This window comes from Papaver somniferum, unplaced genomic scaffold (genome assembly GCF_003573695.1).
Source record: "Papaver somniferum cultivar HN1 unplaced genomic scaffold, ASM357369v1 unplaced-scaffold_19, whole genome shotgun sequence".
NCBI classification, from domain to species: domain Eukaryota; kingdom Viridiplantae; phylum Streptophyta; class Magnoliopsida; order Ranunculales; family Papaveraceae; genus Papaver; species Papaver somniferum.
In genome coordinates, this window is record NW_020628818.1 from 16234318 (window position 1) to 16254701 (window position 20384).

Sequence of the window (20384 nt, forward strand, 5' to 3'; positions counted from 1 at the left end):
CATAGTAGAAGATTTGCACGTGGTTTTTTACCCTTCACCTTGGAGGGGTTTTTCCACTTAATTGCCGGTGTTGTGTGATTACTTCTATATATTGCATAGTTGTGTTATTTCCGCATTTGTGTTTCATTACTTGTGTAGGTTTCATATTGTGCATAACGGCTCGGATTTTGTAAGTCTCCCCAACACAATATACTCAACAACACCATCCCAAAGTTCATTGAAGGTAGTTTTGGGGTCATAACAATAGAATCTCTTGCCCTTAGGTGCGTTGTACCACATTCAAACTTCGTTGCTCCGTGTGATTACAAATGTATTACAAAAAATATTTGGATTGTCCGGTAGGATACTAAACTCCTTAGTCCATATCGGCGGCTCGTCCAGTTTTATACTTAAATATTTAGTTGGACTTGACGACCTTTTGCACATGAAATCTTTCATGGCCTGACTGGTAGCTCCAGTGTTCCTTATCTTTCTCTTGCATACCCATATGTTAATGGGAAAACCTGTACGAACCAAATACAAATTGTTATTCCCTCCGTGGAACTTGAGTGAAGACCAGTAAGTACCGTAAAATCTCTGTTTAAATTACATAAAACCTGGCAATGTGATGTAATGGAACTCCTCACGCTCCAAATCAAAGGCCATAATCTCACAATTCAGTTTTTCTTGCGGCCAATAAATTGTTCCATTCGCGTAGATGCCTGGTGAAGAACCTGCTAAACTGTAACTGTAGTAACGGCCCATAAATCTAATGTATCTCCACTCACCACCAACAGTATATACTTGAACATGTCCTTTATTTTCCCCATCATAGTAATATATTGCAACAAGTTTGTAATGATTAGTTGAAGGACAATAACCAAACCCACTTGTGAAATGGCCATAAGGATTTGGACTTGTGCTTGGTATATGCCGAGGCAATTCAGAACAAGTATATTCCGGAAGACGAACAGATTTTCCTGTTAAGGTGTTGCAGATTAAAAATAAAGGATCGGGGCCATATTTAATTTTGACAAAACAAACCAAACCATTGTAAAAACCGACCATGATAATTTTCACGACGGTTTTCTTTATAAACATGCCATGTTCTATCTTAATCAGTGTGTTGCAAGAGTGGTAATAGTTCATCTTTGAATGATCATGATCATCTTCATAGAAAAGTTCTAGTTGATAACCACGACCACGAGCAAAAAGAAAACCCGTCTTTTCAGTTTTCTAACTAAGGATTGATCTCCAAGTTGTGCATACGCGTTTGGCATCTAAAGCTACCTCTATATGTAATCGAGAAAGTATGTTTTCTAAGATGTCACTATGAAGATTCTCCGTGCTGCTGTAGTAGATGATTAAACTTTTTCCCTTTCTAGACTTTTGCGTTGCTTGAATCTATATACTTCTTGTACCCTAAAACTTCTTAGAAAATTGATAACAAAAGACCTGGCACATTTAAACGGACCGCTGTGAGGCGCTTTACAATTGCGTAGTTGGCCCGGTATTTGGAGCTTTTGGCAGAAATACCCTAGCGGAAAAAAAGAAGAAGAAAGAAGACATTGAAATTTTTTGTAATAATTATTCTTCGTAGGATCAAATAACAAGCCTACTCGTGGACTGAGGAAAAGATGAAAGGCTAGGTCTTGGTCTTGGAGTCATCTAATATTCCCTGTTAAACCTGTTGGATGCAATAATCAAAAAACAAGGAAAAATCAAATAAGCAAAAATTATTGATACTTAGCTCATTTATAATGGAAGTGATCGATTTGATGAAACGGACGAGCTCGCCATATCTTCGCAACAGCAACAAGGTAAAACTTTGGAAAAACAGAATGAGTCACGTGTTCAACACGTTGCCCTTAAGACATTAGCGCCCGACTACCATTCAAGAGTGATGCTATAGCTCTCACATGACGGATATCTCCAGGATAAAACACCCTACTATACCTACTACTAGCATATGTGGTCCCTCTAAATATAGAGCAACCCCTTTCCTATAGATTTTATAAAAGTAGTGAGTTTGTTTATATAATTGACAAATATAACTTAAGAAGAAAAACTCCCCGATGTGGGACTAAAAGGTTTATATAGTTTCTTAAACTACTAAAAATTGGAAATTCCACAATGTGGGACTAATAAGTTTCATTCACAAAAGAAAACAATAAATTATAATTTTTATTAAAACTTTAAAAAATTATTTTTTATTAATCGTTTTCCAACAATTCCCCACATGAATGAAAACTCAATAAAACATGAAAACACGGATAGATCTTGGTGAATCAACATCCCAATCTCACGATCCAAACAGATTGATCGTGCAAGTGTTGAAATCATACTAGTCATTTCTACGTCGTCTCCCTCACACAAAAGTGTGTTGACCCCAGGGTCATACTATGGATTTCACAAATCATAATATTATTGAGAGCTGTCATCTTTAGTTCTCACATGGTGAGATTATAGGTATCTTTCACCAAAGTGAAAAAGCATGAACTAGTGAACCCTTAGTGACCTTTAGGTCCTAAGTTCCAGTAATACCAAAACCATCAAAACGAAAATCATATAAAAAGCGCAGGAAATACCATTTTAGGCAGAGGTGTCCATGAGGTCTTGAACCTTTGCTTAGTGAGATATTACCGGAATTACTTGCTAGAGACAGTGAACTATGTCTTGAACTGCTAGCATTTGATGTAATTTGCGATAACAACCACGGGTGATATCTCCAAGGTTGCTGCCAAACTCGTGCCGTTTTGTCCAATTTGGCCCTAAACATATCCCGTTTCTCAGAATTCTCTAGAGAATCAAAGCTCATATTCTCATAGGAAGCGGCCTCACTTCCTCATTAAGATAGGTGAGTTTCCATAAAGAGTGTTACTGCTACACCCCACTTCAATCTTAAATTGAAACTATAGAACTCATTAAGACTTCTTAAAAGTCATCCTTCACATGCAGTCACACTATCACGTCTACACCATAGGGAAGGGACAGAGAATAAAATTCTCTGATAGTGTTTACCTTTACCCACCACAAATTAGTTGTCTCATTCGAAACCTTGATCTTGGGATCTCCAGTCAGCAAGGTTGAGTATCCTTCATGGCAAGTTTAATTTATGAGCTTAAGTCCCTTCCCCCTCGATGCATTTCTAACTATCTCTTGGGATAAACCTTTCGTCAAAGGTTGCGCGATATTCTCCTTGGACTTTATCCAATCAATGAAAATAACGCCGATTGATATTAGTTATTTTCAGCTTTAGCTATTTTAGCTTGTCTAACACAATATATAGATATAGCTGGCACAGGCCTATGCCAGAGAGGAATGTCTTCTAAAAAGCATCTTAGGCACTCAGCCCCCTCTCGTGCTTTATCTAACTCAATACTCTCAGATTCCATAATGAATTGAGCAATATATGTTTGTTTGTAAATATTCCAAAAACAAACCCTCATGTTAGATTGAAACATATCCACTCGTAGACTTAGACTCCTCTGAGTCAACTATCCAGTTTACATCACAAAGTCCCTCAAGGACAACAAGATACCTTTCATAAATCAAATAAAAGGTAATAGAGTATTTTAGGTACCGTAATACTCTACTCAGTGCATCTGAATGCTATTGCTCTGGACTATTATGATATCTACTTAACTTACTCACAATGTAGGAAATGTCTGGACTCTTACAGTTCATTAAATTCATCAGAAATCCTATAACTCTTGAGTATTCAAGTTAAGATACTCCATTACCCTTTTTTCTTGAGTCTACAAGAATAATCGTACAGAGTACAAGCAGGCTTACAATCACACTGATTGTATCTCTTAAGTACAAATTCAACATAAATGTGAATGACTAAGACTACATATGGTAGATTATTTTCTAATCCTCATCCCTAAGATTACATCAACATGGCCTAAGTCTTCCAAGTCAACATTCTCATTCAGCGCATGTTTTTACTGGAATTAATCACATCTATGTTTGTATCAAGTATAAGCATATCATTAATCACAGGCATCCTTAACAAGTTACTTGTAAATATACTTGTCATATTAATTAACTTAAATCCACTACACATTATCACATGATCAAATTTTCCATGTCACTGTTTACGTGCTTATTTTATAAACCATACAAAAAAAAATTCAACTTACAAACTTTGTCATCATAAACTTTCACTAGAAAGTCCTCAGGTTGGTCTATGTAAATTTCTTTATCTAATTCACGATTTTAGAAAAGTTGTCTTAACATCCATATGACGTATCTCTAATTTGTTTATGATAGCAATAACAATTAGCATCTCAACGGAAGTAAATCTCGTCACATGTGAATAAGAATCAAGGAAATATACACCTTCTTTTAGTTTATAGCCTTTAGCTACCAACTTAGCCTAATATTTTTGCACAGTTTCATATACCTAATGTTTTCTCTTAAAGACTCATTTACATCTCATGGTCTTACTCTTTGGAGGTAAATTAGAAACCTCCCATGTCAGGTTCCGACGGACTGAGTCCATTTCACTAAATGAAGCTTCTTACCAGAATGGGTTTCAGTAGATATCAAGGCTTCTTTACAAGTCCAGGTCTTAGACTAAGCTACGCATGTCATGAAGTCAGCTTCATAAGAAGTCTCAAGTCTAATTGCTTTACTTCTCTTAGGCTCAACCTTAACTTTATCTTCCTTTAATATAAGTTCTGACTATTTGAAAATAAATCTAGGGGATCAACAACACATCTCTAATGAGGTACAGGTTTAAGAATAAACATGTTCAAAGAACTCAACATCCCTAGATTATGTAATAGTATTCACAACAAAGTCATAAAAATCACACCAAAGTATGAAAAATCGGAACACATAACCAAAAATATATATATAGAAGTATACTCAGCATACCCTATATGAAGACACAATCAACATTTTTGGTTTCTATCTAGTTCTTTTAGGAAGAGGAATCACAATCTTAGTTAAACACCCCCACACTTTGATGCATTCATAAGAAGGTCATCTACCTTTCCATAAATCATATGGAGTTTCATCTGATTCTTAAGGGTACTATATTCAGGATATACTAGTTAAGAGGACTGCCTCCCCTCACAAGGCCGCAGGTTATCCTGAACTAATGAACATGGAAATTATCATCTTCTTAAGGATACAATTGTTATGTTCAAGGATTCTAATTGGTTTTGAACTTCAAGTTTATACATCTTAAGGCTTCTAAGGCATCATCCTTATCCCTAAGAAAGTATACAAGATAGTACCTCTACAATCATCCACGAAAGTTATAAACCATCTTTTATCATAGTGGTTTTGGGTTGAACTCGTGTCAACTAGGCCTAACTGAATTAATTCTAAGGGCTTATAATTAATCTGAACATTTGTGCTAAAAGATTTTATAGCATATTCATTTCACTTTTGTGTTCAAGATCCAAACTAAATTTGGGTACGTAGCTTATGCTAGGCAGTTTATGCATTGACTTATAATTTTACGGTTCCAAGTCTACCATGCAAAACATTCAAAGACACACACAAAAAAAAGAACAAGAATCAACAATGTTCACTTCATCAGATTTTCCTATAACTTCTGACATCATGTCAATGAACTCGTTCTAATTTGTTTCAACTAAATTAGCATTAACTTTCTACTTATTAAGGTTTTATGTTGTCTACACTTTACTGTCGTATGGCCAGGAATTTTACAAACATAACAATCACCCTTAATTAAAGTAATGCCGGATTCAGTTTTACGAAACATACCTTTCTTATGAAGACTATGCTTAGAGTTTTGTTTGATGTTCTCGCCTTTTTCAGCTTTGAAAGACTTGTGTTCACCCACATGCGCCTCGTAGCCATGTTCCTTTTCAATTTCATGTCACAAACTTCGTTTATACTCTGACCACGGACACGGTAATTTCCCAATCACCTACACCACATCTCACAAACCTTAGTTCAGATAAAATATGAGTTTTGAAGATAATATCTAGATTTATAAACTTCGTTTGAACCACCATATCAAAAAACTCATGGTTACCCCATAAAAACTACTTTAGTTAACAACAAAATTCTGCCCGTCAGGATTTTTCAGGAACGTTTCTCTGTTTTGTAAAATATCAAAAAAATACTTTTACAAATCCAAAAATTCTGAAATTTTACGTGGACAACTATCAGGATGTCTACTACGTTTTGTCAAAATATTTTATCGAAATTCCTTCTAGGTTAAGAGATAAACTTGAAACTCTACATCTGACCAAAAATTCGTTTTTGTTTTTCACTCCACAATTAACTAGGGGTGTAAATATTACCCGAAAAAACTCAGCCTGCCCGTACCCGCCCAAGCCCGCCTGTACCTGAAATTGCCCAAAGCCTGTTATGGCCCGTTGCGGGCTACCCGGCCTGGCCTGAATTAATTTATTGGGCGGTCTCGGGCTTTGCGATTAATTATGATGCCCGGCCTGATACCCGGCCTGGTGCCCGGCCTGAAAGGCTTCTATGTGCTATTAATCATTTAATATCCTCTTAGAAAGACTTAAAAGTTACAATTTTATAATTGTCAATTTTGTGTCAAGAAAAATAAAATATATAATTGTTTTTACTTATAATTAACCTTTTCAAAACATTAATGGTAATATATTTTCTTATTAGAAAGTTTATTGTACTCTAATTAATTATTTATTATAGCATAAAATTAAAAATTTGTCAGTGTAATTTAAATTTAAAATAATACTATCACTTTACTTACGATATGTGAGGTTGGAAAGGAAAGGATATTGTATTTAATACTGTTCATTTGAAAATTTAAACTTAAAAAAAAAAATCAAAATAGTGGTCTGTCCGGCCCGATCTGGCCTGCCCTATAAAAAGCGGGCTTTGGGCGGTCTTTGGGTAGCAAATTATCTACTTGTACCCGGCCTGTCCGGCCTGAATTTGTTTACGTGCTCACAAATATTAAGCCTGGCCTGCCCGGCCTGTCTTAGTTTTTGGGTCGGGCGGCCCGGCCTGCCCGAATTTACACCCCTACAATTAACATCCATGATTCACAAACCAACCAACCATTTTTTATTATTACAAATAATAATGTCTTAAGTTTGTTGGGTGCAATAATCAAGCAAAAGTTATTGATACTTAGCTCATTTATAATGGAAGTGATCGATTTGATGAAATAAACGAGCTCCCCATATCTCCGCAACAGCAACAAGGAAAAACTTTGGAAAAACAGAGTGAGTCACATGTTCAACACGTTGTCCTTAAGACATTAGCGCCCGGCTACACTCAACAGTGATGATATAGCCCTCACAGGACGGATATCTCCAGGATAAAACACCATACTACACATACTACTAGCACATGTAGTAGATGCTCAACTAGAGCTTGGCAACTCCGAAAAAACCATAAAGGAAAATCTATAACACTTGAGAAAACAATGTAAAATGTTTTTCCCTTAGGGGTCCCTCTAAATATAGACCAACCCCTTTCCCATAGATTTTACAAAAGTAGTGAATTTGTTTATATAATTGACAAATACAACTTAAGAAGAAATGTGGGACTAAAAAATTTATATAATTTCTTAAAACTACTAAAAATTGGAAACTCCACAATGTGAGACTAATAAGTTTCATTCACAAAAGAAAACACTAAATTATAATTTTTATTAAAACTTTAAAAAATTATTTTTTATTAATCGTTTTCCAAAAAAACCTTCACAGAGGGATCCCCGGATCAGTCCGTCGTCGTGCTTTATTCACACCGTAACGAAGGAATTCGCATTTGCATAGCTTGAGAACTTGTAAGAATTCGCTCTCGTGTTGTTTCTTGCTTGGCACCCTCTTATCTGATCTTAGCTGAAGTAATGGGCCTGGCCTGTCTGTGGGGGTAACGGGGCTATGGCTTTTGGTCATACTCATGCTTAGGAACTCTTGTCAGCTCCATCCTCAACGTGCATGCACAATAAGTAGAAGATACGCAGTTTAGAACGCCAAGCAAGTGTAAGTAAGAAAATGCAATTTTTACATTCGATGGCTATGTAATGAACAATTCATGCCGAAGTACAAATAATATGAGAGGTTAGAGTTTTACATTTCATGACATTTTAACTATAAATTGAGTTAAATCCTACTTCTTTCCTTCCTTGTTGTGGTATCTCGTGTCACATAAAAACTTAAGCTCCACCATTATTGATAACTACCTGAAAGAATTGGGTACATGGGATGTTGGAGGGAATTGAATTTAACAATTCGGAGTTTGTCGAACCTAGATTACTACGATAGAAGAGCACTCCAGATGTAACAGAGATTCCATATGTGAGATTTGTGAGATAATAAGGTCAGGGCCGGCCCTCCATTTAAAGCAAGCAAAGCCGTGCTTGAAGCCACCAATTTTGAGGGGCCACATTTTTTTTTCTTTTTAGTATTGGTCCCGTACCTAGTTAGCAATTCGGGATTCGGCAAACGTACGGAACGACAAACGTACGAGTATTATACGGTTTTGTAAAATCCAGATTCGGTCCAAAATTCGGTCAACGGGACGTGATTCGTCATTAATTCGAAACGGTATACGTACGTGTATAATTCGATTTATAAATGTGAGTTCGGCTCTGAAAATTCGGTATCTATATATAACAAATAATTTGTATTTATAAGGTCATAGACCAATTTTTATGCATATGTGTGAGTTATTTAAGGAAAAAATAAACTCAATATGATGATATTAATAATATATACAACATTAGTCATCCAAAAGGACGTCGTATAGTGGTTTAGATGCTTGGTTAGTGAGTTTGAGATCTCTCTCACCTTCACCTTCAAATCTCTTCAGTCGTTTTTGTTTCATAAAAATTACAACACGTCTAATATTCGGTCGTGTATGTTCGGGAGGCAGTAAAGCCCAAAAAGTGGAGTCTTTGAAAAGTAAAAGCTAAAGAATTTATGGCGAATTAAGCGGACGTATCATTCGGGATACGTAAAATTCGTGAACGATTCGCGAATAATCCGGGAATGCCACATAATACGCGACTTGGGTTCGGAGTTGCAAACGTACGTGAATAAGACGGTAAAATTCGTGATACGGAAAAATTCGCGAATGATTCGCGAATCATTCGCGAACTTACTAACTAGGGTCCCGTATATAAGATTTTGTAAACTTATTAAAAAGTAGTAGGTTGCATTACGTTCTCTTTGTATTGAGAAGTTTAGGGCTTCCATAGTTAAACAATATGGGCAAATCTATACAACATTCTTGCATGGTTGAACCAGAGACGTTAAACTGTTTTGAAATTTTTGTATAACCTCAGTCCTTAGTTTTGGTCGTGGCTTTTAGGTAAGTGTTTGTGTTTTGATATTAGCTATCTTAGAATATTCGTAAAACTTGTATTTGGACTTCGGATGCAGCCTCACAAAGGTTGAGTAGTATACGCACAGAGAAAAGAAAGGAAAAAGATGAGAAATAGAAACTCGTTTTTTGTACTGACAACTCATTTCATGGATGATAGTTCTATCATCTCCCCACTAAGTTCTGACTTAATTTCCGGCTCACTGTGTCAGTGATCATGTAGCATCAGCGGGAATACCTTTTTTTCCTTTTTCTTTTTTTCCGAAGAGAAAGGTTATATTAATGGGAAAACAAAAGACAATCCAGTACAGTCACAACAACCTGAGACTGTAATTAGAAATGGAAAAAAACCCAACGTCTGCGATTCAAGTAATTTAACTACAATAAGGACACCAACTGAATTGCATTGAACCCCTGGTTCGAAATTCAACTCAACGTCTGCGATTCACAACAAAATCACTGAGAAAAGCTAAACAAGCAGTGAACTCATATGTCCGATCATTTGGCATCAGGGATTACCTTGTCATTTGTTTCCATGTGCTCATATGTCCACAGTCCACCTATGCATTATGCATACCTTTGAACATTTTGTTCAATTCAAATTGATCTTAGTGCTATTGTAACTTTGTACGTTCTTGATTCTCTTTTGGTACTTAATCTATGGATAACAAGCTAAGAGCTCAAAGAATGTTTTTCTAGTTAACAATGTTAACGCAATTTTTGTTATAGATAGTATATTTTTGTTAACAAGGGGCCACAAAGAAAATTTTTGCATTAGGCCACAGAAAATGCAGGACCGGCGCTGAATAAGGTTGAGACTACCACAAGCTGTTTCTTTTGAGATTCTATTAGGGGAAAAAAAATACAAAAAGGTGAGCACATAATAAGTGCAGCAAAGAGAAATACAAATACATACTAGTACTACAAGCTATTTGAAAACGTTTTCCACTCTTAGCGTAGTTCTAAAGTAAATGTCACTACCCAACGAAATTTGATTACTCAGCCGGGTAAATATGTAAAGGAAGCCTTGGTTTGGCATGAGCAAATAATGGCTTAGCCAAAAATAGATCATTAGCCGACTCCGAGAGATTTATCGACTCGCCTGGCGGAGCACTCCACTCGAACCCTTGAATAAGTCTAGCTAACAACATGATAGTAATTGCTGTCCCAAGTGCACCACCAACACATCCTCTACGTCCAATGGTAAATGATATGAATCGTAGTCCCCGCTCCGTGAGATCCACATTAGCTACTCCATCATCCTTTGACATTAAATGACGCTCCGGGTTAAAGTTTAATGGTTTATGCCAAATTCTAGGGTTCCGGCCTAATCCTGTTCGACTTAATAGTACATGACTTCCTTTCGGAATAAAATAGCCCGATACTATTGTATCTGAGTTCGATACGTGCGGAACATTAAAGGGCGTGACTGGATGGAGCCTAAGTGCTTCCCTAACACAAGCTTTTACATAATTGAGTTTCGGAAAATCAGATTCTTGGACCCAACGGCTCTTTCCTACCACCATATCGATTTCCTCGGTAGCTTTTATGAGGATATCCGGCTGATTTATCATCTCTGCCATGGCCCATTCAACTGTATTGGCTGGATTATCCACGGTCGCAATTATTAATTCCTGTCATGGCATAGTTGGACATGAAGGCAAAGCCAGGAAAACAACAAATGACAGAAAAAAAAACTATCTGAGAATATACACACTCATATTTAGTTTTTAATCAGTAAAAAAAAACACACACGCCCAGATATCATTAAAAGGAGAAATGGGAGAAAACTATGCATGTAAAACAAATAAACAATCTTACCACTGCTTGAGCTTTGATCTCTTCTGCTGATAACAATGGCTTCCCTTGTTTGTCCTTGAGCGAAATAAGCACATCTAGCAAATCTTCAGGAACTTTGTTCTTCGTACTTCCATTGCTCCATTGTCGAATGCGTTCTTCAATAATTGGATCATGATACTTATTCACAACCCCCATGGCTTTCCTGATAATGTTTTCATGGCCATCTAAATCTAACCATCTCAAGTAAGGCAAATAATCTTGTATGCCAAAAGCATAAATATATTTTAGGACTTCAAAAGCTGCATCAACATGCTCTATCTCTTCAATACCGGGTCCTCCATCTTCTCTTCCTTTGCCGAAATACCTTTTGTTGAAAATCATTTTTCTTATTACATTCCCACTGAATTGCCTCGTTAGTAATCTTAAATTAAACACTTCGCCTCCACTCAACGAGTTTGTACTGCACATATTGTGTAAATAGAACACAAGATTGTTAGCTTCCTCATTTCTCTTCCCGAGAAGCCATTCCAGTCTAGCATGACTGACCATTTCCGAAGTAACTACACTTCTCATTTTCTTCCATTGGTCTCCCCATGGTGTAACACTAGTAGTTAAGAACCCACGACTTAAATGCTCAGTGGCCATTGTTCTTGGCCTTGATGCAAATACCGCATCTTGTTTCTGCAAGAATTCTCGAGCTAGTTCTGGAGAAGTCACGGGAATTATATGAACGTTCCCAAGATGAATGCATGCGATTTCGGTATTCATTTCTTTCATTAGACCTAATATCCATTTGTATCTTGGCTTATTTCGAAGTAAAGTTGGTATACTACCCAAAATTGGCCAAGGTGATGGTCCTGGAGGTAATGGAAATGATGCTGGTAAAGATGGCTGTTTTTTAAGGGTATTCACCCCAAAGTTGATGAGAAGAAGTACAACTATTGATGCAAGAATAGTTAGCAAATAGCTGGTATTGAGTTCAACTATCGATAGGGTGGATGCAGAATCCAGCCAAAGGGTAGTATTAGAGAAGGTTAAGAAAGAGGTTTTATTGGCCATGCCTGCCTAATTTCTTCAGATAATGAGAGGGTTTTAGTGCAGAGTAGCAGCGTAACCGGATCACGCATTTATACACATATCTGTTGAAAGGCAGTAATGTTTAAGATCATCTCATGATGACGCCGCCTAAGTTAAAATATCTTGGTTTAATGGCAGGTCTAAGATGTGTTTTGGGTTATTTGAATTTTCTCCAACTTGACGTTTTGATATACATAAATGTGACCACAAATGTTTTCGATGATGAAATCGGAACTTCACGTTTTAATTATGGACAACAATAGAACATGGAGAAGGACCCGCTACCCAGTGTTCTATATGGGTTTTACGTCTCCGTACTCAAGTCTAGGGAAGTGCGTGATTCCTCTTACATTATTCTCAGTCTATATTATAGACCTCAAAGACTTGGCTTTTTTTCTTCGGTTAGTTTTTCTCAAGTGATTGGTGACAATGGATTGACTTTATAGAAAAAGGAAAACTTATTGTCAATGGCTGCTTGCTATATATGCTGTAATTTGTAATGGCGAAGCCACATGCACCTTGGAGATATATTATTCAAGAATTATTTCCTATCCCTGCTGCTACCACGGGTGAGTTTGTACTGGGGAAGATTCCTTCTTCAGGATCCGAAATCGGTTAGAAGGTAAGAAAGTGGGTCAAGCAATAGAGAAATACAACCAAAGATTGGTCTATTCCACTGGGACTAGTGAAAAAAAATTGATTTCATGCACGCTGTACCACCACTTATGGACGGGATGCTTAGCTAATAAACCTAAAAATTTGTCTATTCCACTAACAAATGGTAGACCTGATTGTGTGATATCTATTTCGTGATAATAAGATAAGATTCCGCATGTGTTATGACGGGTTTGAAATCTAATATGAGGCTCTACGTTAATGATTGGATTAGAGCACTAAGATTTGGCTCAACATGCGACATGCCGTCATCAAAATTGTGATTGAGAATGATTTCCGTTGAGATAAAGCATGATAACTCATAATTATATGTATGATACATCAACTATACTTTTCTTTCGCAGAATTCTCAAAGTATGCTACATATGTGGTGATGGAGGGGGTACTGTAGGTTGGAGACATAAGAAGAAGACGAACAGTATAATTTGTTACAAGTCATACTCATAATACGGGTACATATGCAACAACAACATAGTATTCGATTTTCAGTTTGTTTTCTTATGATCATATAATTGAATTGGAGGAGAGAATAAAAAATAAAAATACAAAATGTTCACGTTTCTCTCATTGCCCTTCATCGACCCCTGAAAGTCTCAAACAATGAGAGGTTCCTCATTAGACACCATTGTACTAGGTTTACAACACTTTCTAATAATTTAGCTGCTTAGGTTAAGTGTCAACTTCAAATTATCTACGCCTTCAGGCTTCAACCTTTTGGATTGGCCACCGCCCACCACTATACGAATGGTTAAGAACTTCTTTTTTTTCTTCCAGTTAAGCTAGTAGCTATGATAAAAAAAAGAAAATGGGACACCACAGTTTGCACATCGGAAAAACGCGGCAAAGTCGTACCCTAGATGATAACGAAACTGTACGGTGTCCACAGGAGCATATATCTCTCTGCATGTACATTTAAATGTTAGTACCATTTACATTTTTTTTTTTTTTAAGCATGATGTTTATTAAGATTAAGTCGAAATTCCATAGAGTCACTCGTCACAATAGGATTAGTACATGTACACTGGCGTGTTTTATGGTCCTAGATTGTTTTGATATATTTCCTAGTGAATTATCATCCGTTTGCTGGTTGATTTCCTTTTCAGTAGTTATGTTGTATGATGCAACGTGGAATTTGGACCAATCTGAACTTGATTTCGGCAATCATATCGACAAAGTACCAAGGTGTGTAGGTGGTCTAGGTTAGAAATTCGAGGAGATTTTCTGAATCCGTTTCCAATTGTCCCTTTGGCCATCTCGTTCTGTTGTCGTTTTTGGCGCAATAAGCATGGCCCGTCAAAATATTTAAACTTGAATTTATATACTTCTTGTTCCAACAGTATGTACCAGTATTTTGCGATGAATCGTCTATATGATTCAAATGTTTCAGGGGATCTTTGTATGAGTCAAGTAATGAACTCAGTTCTACCGATCCAAGTCTACATTCTCAAACTCTTCGAGCCAAGAAAATTTCAAATTTTGAAATGTCGTAATTGGAGCGGCACCAATATCTCTGAAGCTGGTAGGTCAGTAATGGTAAGGAATGTATTCACTGCCATACCCATTCACCACATGACAAGCTTCAAACTCCCTGATTCAACTATCAAAAAGATGAATTCTTCTCAACAGCAATTCTGGAGAAATAAGGCTTCATGCAAAGGTAACCATGTTATTTCATGGAAATAACTCAAAAACAAAAAGGAAGGCGGTCTCGGGTTCAGAGATTTAGAAATTTTAACAGAGCTTTACTAGCAAAATCATCTTGAAAGCTTTGCTCAGACTCAGACTCGATGATGACTAAATCTTTACAGGCAAAATATTATCCAGATGGTGATCTCTTTAACTTGAAGAATAAGTCAAATACCACATGGTCTTTGAGAAATATTAGCTTAGAGTTAAATTTTGTCCTCAAAACTATATGCTGGAAACATACACTGGATTCCTCCTCCTTATAATACTGTGACTATTAATTGTGATGGCTCTTTCTCAAATAATTCAGGGGGTATAGGTCTGATTATTCGTAATTGTGCAGGTTTTCAGCAAGCAGCTAAATGCATCCACTTAAAAGATATTGGAAGTCCAGAGCAGGCCGAATGCATGGGACTGTCGGACGATGTAACTTGGGCACGTACCCTAAAGCTTAAGAAGGTGCATTTCGAGCTCAACGCAAAAACAGTGGTTGATGCAGTGGTTAAGAATTCTCCTATAGAATGGCGTTTACTTAATATGATCAAAGATATTCAAAAAAAAAATTAGTTATACTACCTCTTGGAAATGCTATTATATTCCCAAAGAGAGAAATAAGTATCAGACATCCTCTCTAGACTAGCTAGATTATATGGTTTAAGTCATTCTTGGTCTAGTTTTACTCCTCTAGAGATCAGATCTCAACTTGTTGAGGATAGAACTCAATTACGTAACTGATTTTTTTTAATTCAATTACTTCTAATTTCAACAACAACAAAAAAATATACTTCTTGTTCCCTCAAACTTCTTAGAAAAACTGACGACAGAAGACCTGGGCCCATTTAAACGGCCCGTCGTGAGGCCCTTCAGAATTGCTTAGTTAGCCCAGTGTGGAGCTTCTCACAGAAATACCCTTATTCACACCATAATGGAGAAATTCGCATTTGCTTATATGTTTGATAAATTGTAAGAATTCGCTTACACATATCGTTTCGCATTCTCCAGTCTCTCCTAACGGGACTAACTATGGCATTTGGCCATGCTCCAAGGTAGGAACTCTTCTCAGTTTCATCCTCAACGTGCAAGTATGAAAATGCAATTTTTAACATTCAATGGTATGCAATTTTTACATAATCAATTTCCCTTTTTCGAGTCAAAAAAAAAACATTCAATGGTATGCTAACTATCATGCGAAGTATAAATAATATTCCCTCCATCCCACTATTAATTAACCTACTTTATAACTGATTTGTTTAATAAATTATGTCAATTAATAGTGGGACTGGGGGAGTATGAATTATGATATTTTAACTATAAATTTCATGACATTTTAACTATAAATTGAGTTAAATCCTACTTCTTTCTTTCCTTGTCTCGAGTCAAATAAAAATTTAGCTCAATCATGATTGCTAACTACATGAAAGAAGTGGGTATATGGGATGTTGGAGGGTATTGAATTTAGTAATTCGGATCGATCAAAGAGTATTATATGAATGCATGGCACTTTAGTGAAGAAGTTGTACCCTAGATTCCAGATATGTATTGTATGTACACCTTTCATCATCCACCACGTGTACAGAAAGAGACACGTGGAAGGCATGCAAAACAAGATATCAAAACATGATAGCAAGTATCTCATCAGAAGATGCCACCGGTCAGCAGATCTGACGGTCAGGGACAGAGGATCACAGAGGTATGATGGCTCAGAGGAGCACCAGATAATACCCCGTGGGTGTTAACACACCCAATCCCGAGGAAGATCCCAGATCAACGGCTGAGAGGAAGTTCGACTGACACAGATGTGACCAGACAAAGAGACACTTTCCTGACACGAGCATACATCCATCTACCCGCATTAAATACCAAAGAGATATGAACGTGTCAATCAGCTCGTGGAAGAGGCGAGGATAACCCTTCGTATTCAATCTCAGGCCGCAGCATACGCCGAAGACCTCTATGTAATGGGCACAAAGTACAAGATGATAAGATTACAACGGCACCTCAGAAGTAGGACCCACGTTCCAACCCTATAAATACCCCTCTCCACTAAGAAAGAAGAGGTCGACCAATCCAGAGCAATTATAGGAGAGAGAAATAAGAATAGTAAGGAATCCCCCTACTTCCGCAGACCTATGTACACTCTAAAGTCATTCGACTATCTTTGTAATCATTCAATACATAGTGAAACACCAGCCCCGTGGATGTAGGCCTTAGTGCTGAACCACGTAAATCTTTGTCTTATTTACATTCAGCGTTGAACTTCATGTGTTTTACATTTATACTTGATTCTCTGTTTATTCCTTTATACGAACATTATTTATGATAATATTCGAATAGACAATGACAAGATCGAAGGCTTCGAGTCGATGAATCGATATAATCATCCCCTTTACACATATAGCGTACAATTCTAGAATTAGACTGTATGCGAATATTGTTTGTGAACACGTGGATGGCTTCGTGATTTATGTGTTCACAATCTGGCGCTAGAAACAGGGACTTTGTCCCGGTAAAAGATTTATCTTATCCTGTGATTTCACCTTAAACGCGCATTACGGTTGTGCCCTATTTTGGGTTCAGCGTGCTTTCAAAAACTTTTTTATTCTGGGTTCAGGGTGCTTTCAAAACCTTTTTTTTATTGTGGGTTCATGGTCTTCATTTTCACAAACACCATTTCAAAGCAGACACATCCACGGCTATCTATCACAGATTTGCATGTGAGGCGTTTTTCTTTTGAAACTAAGACTTAATAATCCAGATTCATGAGTTCTAGCGACGGATCTGCCTTTTCAAGAGTTTTCCTTTTCAAAAGTAGTCTTAAAATAAGGCCATGATTGTTTATTAGAGGATTTGTATTGCGAAAACTAGACCGACGGAGTCTTTATGTTTCTCTTTTATTAAGGCCCTTGGGCAGCTCATTTCCTTCTATTCCCCATTGCAGAAAAAAAATAAAATGGAAAAGATACTAGAGGCAAGAAAAACCAAAGCCTCATCAAAGGAGACACCATGGATTACCCCGGTCGTGACCCGAAGCAAGCAGAAAGGAGACAAAGCTAAAACAGCTACTCAGAGACAGGATGCTGCGTAAATCACCTCGTCTATAAACACTAACTCGATTGCAGCCGCGGCTCTCAAAGCAGCAGCCACAAAGAACAACGCAACTGTTGCGGCCCTCCAGGCTACAGAAGCTAACAAGACTTTGGTTTCAAACCAAATCCATCAACAAAGAGAATGGGTGGCAGAATCTATGACACATCGGCCCGCACATCCACCAGTCTTCGGAATGCCGTCAACCAACGGTTAGAATCAAACCATACCAGTGGTTTTAGCACCACGGGTGGAAGCTCAACCAAGGGGACCAAACTTGGAGATACCAACAATTGAAGCTGATCCTCTGCCACCCTTAATACACACAGTAGACGAAGGGGGAACTATGGCCATAGGGGCACAAGCCGGAACTCCCAATCAGGGATCAAACCAGTCCCACCGACTGATGGTAGAGCTCGAAGAATTAAAAAAGAGCCAGCAGGTCTACGCAGATGCCGTAGCTCTTCTGGACAGGGATAACCAAGACTTGAAAGATAGGATTTCCCAACAACTGGACGAAGCAAATTCTAAAGCACACAAAGCCTAATTGAGACCGAAGAATCATCCTAGCAAACGCCGCTAGGGGAAGAAGTGCATCCGATCCGGAATATGCCTCTGAAGACTTAGATTATTATGACAGTGAAGTTCGAAGAAAGAAACGCTCAACTGAGCATGAGAATGTGGAATATTACCGCGCAATGGAGGAGCTGCGTGATGAGATGATGGCTGAGATCAGGCAGTTAAAATCCAGACAAGGCGGAGGAAGGCTTGAAGAGGTGATGAAAGAAGCTAACTCCACGCCCCTAACTCATCGCCTGGAAAATACCCCCATTCCGTTAAAGTGCCATGTCCCAACTTTTGAATGCTATGACGGATCCAGTGATCCCGCGGCACATATCCGGTATTATAATCGTATCTTAGCCCGATGGAGTCAAAACGACGCCGTCCTCTGTAGGTATTTCCCATCAAGTATGAAGGGATCGGCTTTGTCTTGGTTTGACAAAATTCCACCTGATTCCATCAACTCCTACGATCAACTCGCAGAGAAATTCCTGAGAACCTACATGTACAACAAATCTGTCAACACCGGAATGGATAAACCTTTTTCTCTAGCAATTGGTTACAAGGAGAACACGAGGGAATACACCAACAGATGGCACAAGATCTGCCAAGCCATAGGGAGTGTGGATCCTGTAGTAAGCATCAACTGCTACAAGTGGGGATTAGACCGAATGAGTCCACTATTTGTTGAGATCCACGGAAGCGTACCTAAGACAGAAGGATATCTTCGAATAATTATTGAGAAGTATGCTCGTCTTGAAGAAATCCAGCGTGAGAACCCGAGGGCACAAACGCAGAGGTCTCATCGTACCAATTCCGCAGAACAAACCAGCGGGGCCAAAAGAAATAACTCAGTGGAACGACCGCACGAAGATAGGAAGGAACGAATAGATGAACGACGAAAAGACGATCGAAAATTCGAAGATCAGGTTTACACGAAGCTCAATGCTATCTACGCTCGGATCTTGCGAGAGATCAAAGGAAGGGAAAATTTGGAGTGGTCGTGGTCTAAGGGAAAACATCCCCCAAGGACCGAGAAGTCTAAAGATTACTTGAGTATCATTGCTTCAATGGACACCAGATCGAGAAATGCAAAAACCTCAAAATAATGATCCAAAAATTGATTGATGCTAGCGAACTCAAGCAATAAATACGAAAGGATCTCACTGAGGACAGATCCAAACGAACCAAGCAAGTCCAACTTCCAGAGGGAAACCGCACCATCAACACCATCTCGTGTTCCGAAGCCGCAGGGCCCTCGCTTACAGCGCAGATAGGAAAGAGACTACGAAAGAAATTCGAAGACCACTGCGAATTATATAAGATTGATGGCGTAGAGGTGGACGAGCACGAAGAATGGATGGACGCACCTATCATCTTCGATACTGGAGATATCGAAGAAGATATGGAATACCATAACGATCCCTTGGTCCTCAAACTACCAGTGGCCGGATGTAACCTCAAAAAGATCCTCATCGACGGGGGAAGCTCGATGAATGTTCTATTCTACGACGCCTTCAAACGGATGAAGCTCCATGATGAACAGCTGATGACCTCTTATTACACCATCTACGGGTTCACCGGAGCGCCCACAAAGCCATTGGGAGACATCGTGTTGCAGGTGAACGCCGGGCCCATGAAAGTAGAAACACGATTCAGCGTGGTAGACGCCCCATCCCCCTATAACGCCATTATTGGACGAAAGTGGGTACATAAACTCAAGGGAGTGGCAGCAACTTACTACCAATATCTCAGGTTCCCTACACCCGAGGGAGTAATGGAAATCAAGGGAGATCGGGTCTCTGCAAAAGAGTGTCAGGCCACTCAGGATCGTATCAACAACGAACAGGAAGAGCAGCGAAAAACCCGAAGGATCAAAAATAAAGAAGCTGCGAAAAAACAGGCCATGGACCTATTCCTCAAGAAAACCGCAGGGAAGGGATTGACAAAGGATGATAATGTCCTTAACACAGAAGCAAGCACTTCAGCAGCCAACGAAGGAAAGAAACATACCAAATAGCAATTAAAGAACGTCCCAGTCCTTGGGGACCCGAAGCCGGTGTTCACACCAGTGGAGCCCGTAAAAGAAATCAACATAGGAACGGAAGAAACCCCGAAGATGATCAAAGTAGGGACCATAATGGACAAAAAAAGAGAATATTCCTTAACCAAATTACTTAAAGAATACGCGGATGTATTCGCCTGGAAGC

General features: G+C 38.3%; 2 protein-coding genes across 2 annotated transcripts; both read right to left on the bottom strand.

Moving 5' to 3' along the window:
- Positions 1-585: 585 nt before the first annotated feature.
- On the bottom strand, positions 586-1047 carry LOC113338596 (F-box/kelch-repeat protein At2g43445-like). The gene has a single exon (XM_026583980.1). The coding sequence runs from the start codon at positions 1045-1047 to the stop codon at positions 586-588; it is 462 nt and encodes a 153-aa protein (XP_026439765.1).
- Positions 1048-10103: 9056 nt separating this feature from the next.
- LOC113338899 (phenylalanine N-monooxygenase-like) lies at positions 10104-12423 on the bottom strand. The gene is made up of 2 exons (XM_026584294.1): positions 11113-12423; positions 10104-10925 (listed from the first exon to the last, which is right to left on the bottom strand). Exons 1-2 carry the CDS (start codon positions 12148-12150, stop codon positions 10287-10289), a joined length of 1677 nt encoding a protein of 558 aa, XP_026440079.1. The 5' UTR covers positions 12151-12423; the 3' UTR covers positions 10104-10286.
- Between the last annotated feature and the right edge of the window lie 7961 nt (positions 12424-20384).